At 43.0% G+C, this 10244-nt stretch overlaps 1 protein-coding gene across 1 annotated transcript in view; it reads right to left on the bottom strand.

The window, feature by feature from the left end:
• The window catches only part of camk1da (calcium/calmodulin-dependent protein kinase 1Da), a 438515-nt gene that overhangs the window by 73330 nt on the left and 354941 nt on the right, over window positions 1–10244 (bottom strand). Inside the window, exon 6 of the mRNA XM_043714161.1 lies at window positions 5192–5267. Within this exon, the coding sequence (XP_043570096.1) occupies window positions 5192–5267 (76 nt within the window). The remainder of the gene's footprint in view (window positions 1–5191; window positions 5268–10244) is intronic.

Raw genomic sequence — 10244 nt, 5'->3', positions numbered from 1 at the left:
ACTGTCACAGGTCCCCATCTCCTCCCCTCAGTGGCACTGACTGTCACAGGTCCCCACCCCCTCCTCCTTGTGACACTGTCACAGGGTCCCCACCCCCTTCTCTCAGTGACACTGTCACAGGATCGTCTCTGCTCCTCCCAGTGACACTGCCTAAGTTGAACCCTCTCCAGTACTTTGTTATCTCTCCCCAGGACTCCTTTTTAGTGTGTAACAAACTGTGATAGCAAATCAGATAATCAATGGCCTGTAGTCTGATAAACCCTCTCTGCCCATCTTAACAACTCTGTTAAATAAACTGTATTTTAGTGTCAGAGCCACCCTCTGCGCTGAGTCTCACTTTGATTTAAGAATCAAATGTCATACGTCTGTCATCGATAATATCAACTCATCCCCTTCGGAACTGCAGGAGGTTACTCAATCTCTGAAACATGTTTCGTCTGTTATTTAGATCACAGTTTGTGGAATGCCGAACATGAACATACCTGAGGCCAGCAATGTGACCCTCTTCTGAGGCTGTTTTAAACAATGAACTTTCAAAGGAAGGTATGTTTTCATTACTGTTAGCAACCTCTGACCTCTATTACAGAGGAATGTTATTCATCTTGATCGAACAATCGAGAGGGGGCAGCAGCACATTCGTTTTCACCACGCCCTGGATAACAGCTTCCTTTTGATATTCACTTAGGGGATGTGGATGTCTCTGGCTGGATGGGGAGAGTTTTCAGGAGGTAGTGTTTCCATCTATCTGTTGTCTTTGTCCTTCTAGATAGAAGTAATTATGGGTTTGGAGGATCCTGTCTAAGGATTGATGGTGAATTTCTGCAGTGCATCTTATGAATAGCACACACTTCTGCTACTGACCATCAGTGGTGATGGGAGCAGATGCTTGTGGATGTGGTGTCAATCAAGTGGGCTGCTTTGTCTGGGATGGTGTCAAGCTTCTTGAGTATTGATTTAGAGGTGCAGGTGTTCAAAGTTAAAAATCACCCAACACCAGGTTATAGTCCAACAGGTTTATATGGAAGCACTAGCTTTCGGAGCGCTGTTCCTTCATCAGGTGGTTGTGGACTTGAGTGTTGTCCAGGTAAGTGGAGAATATTCCGTCACAGTCCTGAGTTGTGCCTTGTAGATGGTGGACAAGCTTTGGGGAGTCAGGAGGTGAGTTACTCGTTACTGGATTCCTAGCCCCTGACCTGGTCTAATTGCCACTGTGTTTATATGATGAGTTCACTTGAGTATCTGGTCACTAGTAAACCCCCAGGATGTTGTTAATGGGGGATTCAGTGATGGTAACATCATTGAATGTCAAGGAGTGGTTGTTATATTCTCTCTTGTTGGAGATAGGCACAGACTGGAATTTTGTGGCACAAATATTCCTTTCAATGAAGTGAAGCATTTCCTGACATTAACCGTAAAACCGAAAGAACTGCAGATGCTGAAAATCAGAGACAGAAACAAAAATTGCTGGAAAAAGACAGCAAGTCTGAAGTTCTGGAGAAGGGTCACTGGATCTGAAACGCGAACTCTGATTTCTGTCCACAGATGCTGCCAGACATGCTGAGTTTTTCCAGGAACTTCTAACCTCTTTCACACATAGATACTCAACAATCACTATCCATCCTAAATAAACCACTCAGCGTGACAAATATTAATTCCTTTATTAATATAATACCCTTGTTTGAAAATAGTGAGGTTTACATTTACCAAATGAAAAGACCCAACTGCTTCAGTCAACTAAAAGCCCTAGAATTGGTTATTATTTTCATTTGGTTCTTCCAAAAACATTGATAGCCCCATAATATTTGGGGAATAAAACTAGTACTGCATTCCAAATTCTCACTGGGCCTGCCCATTATCTACCCTTCAGTCAACATTACAAAAACAAATGATCTAGTCGTTATTGGATAGTTGTTGTTTGTGGGAGCTGACTGTGTGCAAACTGACTGCCGTGCTCCCTGAGACTGAAGATCAAAAGTATTTTATCATTGCAGTGTATCAGGATGCTCTGAGCTCATAAAAGGAACGAGACAAAAGACTCAACAGACAATCAATTTTTCAATGTATAATTTCAGTTACATCACACTGTAAATTTTTGCTATAAATTCTGTGTTAGGATTGAGCCCTCCACTATCAGGAGGAGAAAGTGAGGTCTGCAGATGCTGGAGATCAGAGCTGAAAATGTGTTGCTGGAAAAGCGCAGCAGGTCAGGCAGCATCCAGGGAACAGGAGAATCGACGTTTCGGGCATAAGCCCTTCTTCAGGAATTAGGAAAGTTTGTCCAGCAGGCTAAGATAAAAGGTAGGGAGGAGGGACTTGGGGGAGGGGCGTCAGAAATGTGATAGGTGGAAAGAGGTCAAGGTGAGGGTGATAGGTCAGACTGGGGTGGGGGCGGAGAGGGCGGGAAGAAGATCTCAGGTTAGGAAGGCGGTGCTGAATTCGATGGATTTGACTGAGACAAATGACTCAGTTATTAAATGACTTTGAGCTGTTGGAAAACAGCAGTGACAATGGAGTGAATAACACCGCAGTCTCAAATCACGTTCTGTGGGCATCTGCTGTATTATTTAATGACACTGATCAAAGGCAGGGATTTGCAGAATTGTCATGGGTTTTTATCTTTCAAAGTCAAACTTTCCAACGCCGCGGAAGACCTAAACATGGAGGAAATTGTCCTTTATCTCAGTGGTAGCACACTTTCCCTGAGACAGCGGTTAAGAGTTCAAGACCCACTTTAGTACCTGAGCACCTCACACATGTTGACATTTCTCGCTGCACTGTCAGGAGATGTAGAGGAGGCAGGGGCCTTGTGGTATTATCGCTGCAGTGTTAACCCTGAGACCCTGGTAATGTTCTGGAAACCCAGGTTTGAATTCTGCTATGGCAGATGGTCAAATTTGTATTTAATTAAAAACAAAATCTAGGGTTAAGAGTCTAATGATGACCACGAAGGGGAAATTGCGGTCCTTGAAGAAGGAGGCCATCTGGGTTGTGCGTTTTTGGAACTGGTCCTCCTGGGAGCAGATGTGGCGGAGTCGAAGGAATTGGGAGAATGGGATGGCGTTTTTACAGGGGGCAGGATGGGAGGAGGTGTAGTCCAGGTAGCTGTGGGAGTCGGTCGGTTTGTAGTATCACCCAATGAAGGAGCGATGCTCCGAAAGCTAGTGTGCTTCCAATTAAATCTGTTGGACTATAACCTGGTGTTGAGTGATTTTCAACTTTGTACACCCCAGTCCAACACCGGCATCTCCAAATCATGACAGAAATATGAGCAGCTATTAGCATTATTTAGCAACGCAAGCCAAAAACTATTTCACTTTTACAACCATCCTTTCTGACATTAGATTCTCTGGGATTGTGTGATATAAACTGGAAGTCGTAGTAGTTTTCTGTCAGTAATAATATTTTGGACTTGAGTTGTTTTGAAGAACTATGAAAATGCCAAATAACTAATCATAGAAATGTAACAGGACAGGAGGGCATTTGGACCATTGTGTTTGCTGGCTCTCTGCTTGAGGAACCAAACTTGAAGCCCCTTCACCTTTCCCTGTAGCCCTGAAGATAAATGTCTAATTTATTTTGGAAAGCCACAACTGAATGTGCTTCCACCACACTCTGTGCATTCCAGATCCTAACCACTCCTTATTTTGAAATGTTTTTCCACATGTTGCACTTTTTTTGCCAGTCACCAGATTTTGTTGTTTTCTTGTTTGCAATCTTCTGCCAATGTGAATAGTTTCTCTCCACCTACTCTGACAGCACCTCATAATTCTAAACTCTTCTGTCCTCTCAATTCCCTCCGCTCTGGAAGGATCAGCCCCTGCCTTCGATCTACACAATTGAAATCCCTCAACCCGAGAGTCATTCTTATTGAGACTTTTCACACTCTCATGAAAGGTTTCACATCCTTCTGAACGTTCAATGCTCCAAAGTTGAGGCCAAGTTAATGTTTGATGAAACAAAAAACAGAAATCGCTGGAAAAGCTCAGCAGGTCTGACAGCGGCCGTGGAGAGAAATCAGAGTTAACGTTTCGGGTCAGGTGACCCTTCCTCAGAGCTGAAAATGTGTTGCTGGAAAAGCGCAGCAGGTCAGGCAGCATCCAGGGAACAGGAGAATCGACGTTTCGGGCATAAGCCCTTCTTCAGGAATGAGGAAAGTGTGTCCAGCAGGCTAAGATAAAAGGTAGGGAGGAGGGACTTGGGGGAGGGGCATTGGAAATGCGATAGGTGGAAGGAGGTCAAGGTGAGGGTGATAGGTCAGACTAGGGTGGGGGCGGAGAGGTCAGGAAGAAGATTCTGAACCTCAGAACCTCAGCTCTACGAGAATGGCTTCGGAGTGATGGGCTTCAGTTGTGTGGATCGATTGGACAAATAGAGGCTGATCTTCCCAGAGGGGAGGGCATTGTGAGGATGGAGGAGTCTGTAATTTTGAGGTGCCCACCAGAGTAAATAGAGAGAAACTGTTCACATTGGCAGTTCTGAGGAAGGATCACCGGACCCGAAATGTTAACACTGATTTCTCTCCATGGATGCTGCCAGACTTGCTGAGCTTTTCCAGCATTTTTGGTTTGTGTTTCTGATTTCCAGAATCCATGGTTCCTTTTGTTTTTATTTAGTATCTTATGAAGGTTTATCATAACTTCCTCTTGTATTCAATGCCTCTATTTAAAAAGTCCAGGATCCCATTGACCTTATGAATCACTTTCTTAATCTGGCTTCTCACCTTCAACAATTTATGTACACCTTGTCCAGATCCTGTGCAGGTTAGGTGAATTGGCCAGGCTAATTTGCCCCTAGTGTTAGGTGCACTAGTCAGAGGAAATAGTTCTGGGTGGGTTACTCTTCAGAGGGTCGGTGTGGACCTGTTGGGCTGAAGGACCTGTTTCCACACTGTAGGGAATCTAATCTAATCTTCCACCCTTGGCAGTTAGAATTGTCATCTTTACATTGCTTCCTTTTCTTCTGTTTCCCAAATTGTATCACTTCACATTTCTAATGATTCCAATGTACTACGTTCAGAAATCTTGCCAGCAACTCTTGGGAAACTTAGTTTGACCTCATAGAGTTTTTATGGCACCTGTCAGAGTGTGTTCGCAGCAAACAACAGAACAAAAGGCATCACGGGCACATGTGACTGACATTGGTTGTTCTGAATTCGCATCGATAACATTGCTGTAGGAGAGGGTATACTCACAGGATGTAAGAAATGACTCCAATAGACCAGCAGTCCACGGCTTTGCTGTAGGGTTTCTGCGCCAGCACTTCTGGAGCTAGGAAAGCAAACAATGAGAATCAATTTAAAGAGAAGAGCAACCAGAAATGCAGTGGTCAATAATCCCTGATCAACACTCATTGAAACCTCACAGAGTGAAGGATTTCACAGGTGCTGTCAAACACAGCACAAACAGGCTTCACTAACAGCTAAGATACAGTTGCCTTCCTTTGCCAAGTAAATTGTAAAGATCAAATTGTAAATTTGAATGTACACAATTCATGTTTTTAACCTAAAATATTTCTTAATTCTAACAGAAATGATTTTCAACAGGTATTCAAATATATTGCAGTTTAGGTACTAATGTGTGGCATCATTAATTATCCATAATTACATACCTTTGTTGAAAAATGTGTTGCTGGAAAAGCGCAGCAGGTCAGGCAGCATCCAAGGAGCAGGAGAATCGACGTTCCTGAAGAAGGGCTTATGCCCGAAACACCAATTCGCCTGCTCTTTGGATGCTGCCTGACCTGCTGCGCTTTTCCAGCAACACATTTTTCAGCTCTGATCTCCAGCATCTGCAGTCCTCACTTTCTCCCAGCATAGCTTTGTACCTGACACATGAGAATGATCAGGTAACTGACACAGTGCCAGGGCAAAGGGATGAGCCTGTTAACCAGAGCAAGTGTATGTGAACATCACTGGTGTGGATGAAAGGTTAAATATTTTCCTATTCTCTACAGTTTCTGCAAATTCATTTGAGAGAAAATTAGTATTCATTTTACTAATGATGTAATCATCTCCGTGAAATGAGTTCATAGTTCAAGAAAACTGAACCAAGCTGCAGGTAAACATTCATCTGAGTTGATATGTTGTTGTCAGGGAAGAATGTCAGGAGCCTGGAGCTAAATCACCAAAGATCCAACGGTAAAGTAGAATACGTTTAAGAGTTTGGAGTGATCGTCTGCTGTTCTTATGTCCCTAATTGTGTGTTTACCCATGTGCCAACGAGTGAGAGACAAAACAAAATACTGACTCCACACGGCATTCATTAATTCTGAATTTGAAAAGGCCTATTGCATGTTCAAAATCCTTCCAGGAGTGTGTCAAACTGTGCACATGTTTAGAAAATTGCAGATGGCATGTAAGGAAGTATCGTGAATTGTCAGGAAAATTGTGGAACTTCATAAGGACACAGACTGACTGGTCAATAAAGTGTGGAGCTGGACAAAGCACACCAGGTCAAGCAGCATCAGAGGAGCAGGAGGGTTGACGTTTCAGATTGGGACCCTTCATCAGTCGACTCCCCTCCTCCACTGATGATGCTTAACCTGTTGTGCTTTTTCCAGCTCCACATTTTATCAACGGACTCCCCAGCACCTGCAGTTCTCACTATCTCCCGGTCCACAGACTGACTTTTGGAAAGGTCAGGCAAGGTAGTAGCTAATGAAACCTAATGCAGAGAAATGTGAAGTGATAGGTTTTTTGTCAGATGATCAAGGAGAGACAATCTAAAATTAAGGGTACAGCTGTAAAAGGGGGTGCAGCAACAAAGAGACTTAGCTACATGAGCAAAGGTTATGAAGGTGGTGATGCAGATTGAGAAAGTGGTTAAAAAATTTGGGATGCTTGACTTTATAAATGGAAACATAGCGTAGAAAAGCAAGTTCTGATGAAACTTTCTAAAACAATGATACAGCCACAACTGGACTATCGTGCCCAGTTCAGTGCACCACACTTTAAGAAGGGTGAAAGGTTTGCACTGAAGCTGAAAAGATTGATGAGAATGTTCTAGTGCAGAGGGACTTGAGTTACCTGGATACTTCACAGGAATTGGGACGGTTCACCTTAACGTTGTGAAAGTTGATAGGAGGTTTGCTGGAAGTGTCCAAATCATTATGGGTCTTGTGATAATCTAGTTCATATGTTTTAGAACATGACTTTTAGTTTTAGGGAATTCAAGTGTTAAATATGAGATAAATGGATACAACTGGATATGCATCTCAAGCGAATGCAATTCAAATAAGCTTGGAGACGTAGTAACCAGGTAACTGCTCCTTTATTAGTCTTTGATGTATTTCTGTGCCAACTTTATCAAATCCTATCAATTCCCATGTACACCATGTAGAGTGTGGCCAAAAGATGAATTTTATAGACAAGTGTTGAGTGATTAAGATGACTTAAAAACAACAGAGTTCTTCTTCACCCAAGCTATATGATAGAAAAATACTTCATATCCTGGGAAGCCAAACCCGTAGGTGAGTCAGCGCCTTCACCACAGCAAAGTGGATTGGTATAAGATTTGATAGTTGACTGTTTATGGCACTGTGCTAACAACGTAGCAGCTATGAGCAGAGTTCAAATCTGCTCATAGCAAGTCATGAAATTAAAGTCAATAATGAAGCAATTGCAGACTGGTATCAGGCGAAGGTGACAATACTGTATTGTTATGACAACCCAACTAGTTCCCTTATATCCATTGCAGGCAAATTGACCCTCAGGTCACTGTTTTTGAGATTGATAATTAATGGATTCAGTATTAATTGTGAGCAATAGATGTGGTATAGCCTGAAGAACAAATTTAAATAAAGGAGAAAATCATAAAATAAGTTTATCTCCTGTCATTTCTGTTGCTTATTGCTTTTGGCTGACAGCAACATTACAATCTCAGAAACTGACAGCACAGAAAGAGAGCTCTCAGCTGGATTTTTGAAAGAGCAGTTATATTCAGTCCTGCAGCCCTGCACACCTTTTGCCTATCACTCAGTAAGTTCCCCATTCTCAACCAATATACCACTTGCTTTTAAGTTCATTTCTACTATCTATTCAAAAGCATTTCAGATCCTCACAGTCCAATGATAATGAATTCTCGACTAGATCTTTTCCCAAGGATTTTGAATCCGTGACCCACTCACAAGAGGGACTGTTCTGAGGAAGGATCCCTCAACCTGAAACATTAACTCTGATTTCTCTCCACAGATGCTGCCAGATCTGCTGACCTTTTCCAGCAATTTCTGTCTTGGTTTCTGATTTACAGCATCTGTTTTTATTCAGCGCATTCATCATCTACTTACTCCATCAAAACCACTCATCATTTTGGAAACCTTTATTAAGTAATGGTATTCCAGCTGAGGGATAGCTGATGAGTTAGAAAGTTCCAAAGCAATCCCTTTGCTTTTAAAGTCGATTCCTCTTATTATAAATCCAAGTAATGTATATGTTTTGACCATTACAAAGAAAAAGAACAAAGAACAAAGAAAATTTACAGCCCAGGAACAGGCCCTTCGGCCCTCCAAGCCTGAGCTGATCCAAATCTACTGTCTAAACCTATCGGTCAATTCCGAAGCATCAGTATCCCTCTGCTCCCCACCTACTCATGCATCTGTCCAGATGCATCTTAAATGAATCTACCGTGCCTGCGTCTACCACCTCTGCTGGCAACGCATTCCAAACACCCACCACCCTGTGTGTGAAGTACTTGCCGCCTGTATCCCCCTTAAACTTTCCACCTCTCACCTTGAAAGCGTGACCTCTCGTTACTGAATCCTTCACCCTGGGAAAAAGTTTGTCTCTATCCACCATGTCTATACCCTTCATGATTTTATAAACCTCAATCAGGTTCCCCCTCAATCTCTTTTTTTCTAGTGAAAATAAACCTAACCTACTCAACCTCTCTTCATAGCTAGCACCTTCCATACCAGACAACATCCTCGTAAACCTCTGCACCCTCTCCAAAGTGCCCACATCCTTTTGGTAATGTGGCAACCAGAACTGTACACAGTACTCTAAATGCGGTCGAACCAATGTCTTGTACAATTTTAACATGACCTGCCAGCTCTTATACACAATACCCCATCCAATGAAAGCAAGCATACCATATGCCTTCTTGACCACTCTTTCCACGTGTGCAGCAATCTTCAGGATACAATGTACCTGCACTCCCAGGTCTCTCTGCTTATCAACCTTTCCCAAGGATATTCCGTTCATTGTATAATTCGCTCTAGAATTATACTTCCCAAAATGCATCACCTCACATTTGCCTGGATTGAAAGCCATCTGCCACTTTTCCGCCCAACTCTCCGGTCTATCTATATCCTCCTGTATTCTCTGACAGTCCCTTATGCTTTCTGCTACTCCACAATCTTTGTGTCATCTGCAAACTTGCTGATCATACCAACAGTGCCCTCTTCTAGATCATTTATGTATATTACAAACAACAGTGACCCCAGCACTGACCCCTGCGGAGCACCACGGGTCACTTTTCTCCATTTCGAGAAACTCCCTCCGACTACTACTCTCTGTTTCCTGTTACTCAACCAGTTCTTTATCCACCCAGCTAGAACACCCTGCAGACAATGTGACTGCACTTACTCCATTAGTCTTCAATGGGGACACTTATCAAACACCTCACTAGAGTCCATGTATATGACATCAACAGCCCTTCCTTCATCTATCAACTTGGTCACTTCCTCGAAGAACTCTATTAAGCTGGTAAGGCATGATCTCCCCCGCACAAAACCATGTTGCCTATCACTGATAAGTTCATTCTTTTCTAAATATCAGTAGATCCTATCTCTCAGTACCCTCTCCAGCAACTTCCCCACCACAGATGTCAGGCTCACTGGTCTGTAGTTACCCGGAATGTCCTTACTACCCTTCTTGTACAGGGGGACAACATGAGCAACCTTCCAGTCCTCCGGCACTTCACCTGTATTTAAGGATGCCACAAAGATATCTGTCAGGGCCCCAGTAATTTTCTCTCTAGCCTCCCTCAGCATCCTGGGATAGATCCCATCCGGTCCTGGGGATTTGTCCACCTTAATAACCTCTAGCCCATCCAACACATCTTCCCTACTTATGTCAACATGATCCAGATCAATCAAACTTCTATCTCTAATCTCAAGATTCATCATGTTCCTCTCCTCAGTGAACACTGATGCAAAGTAATCATTCAGAATCTCACCCATTTTCTCAGGTTCGACACAGCCTTCCTTCATTATCTTTTAGTGGAGCAATCCTTTCTCTAGTTACCCAC

Source organism: Chiloscyllium plagiosum, chromosome 23 (genome assembly GCF_004010195.1).
Source record: "Chiloscyllium plagiosum isolate BGI_BamShark_2017 chromosome 23, ASM401019v2, whole genome shotgun sequence".
Classification (NCBI taxonomy): Eukaryota; Metazoa; Chordata; class Chondrichthyes; order Orectolobiformes; family Hemiscylliidae; genus Chiloscyllium; species Chiloscyllium plagiosum.
The sequence above is the reverse complement of the archived record's forward strand: the minus strand, read 5'-3'. Positions and strand labels throughout refer to the sequence as shown.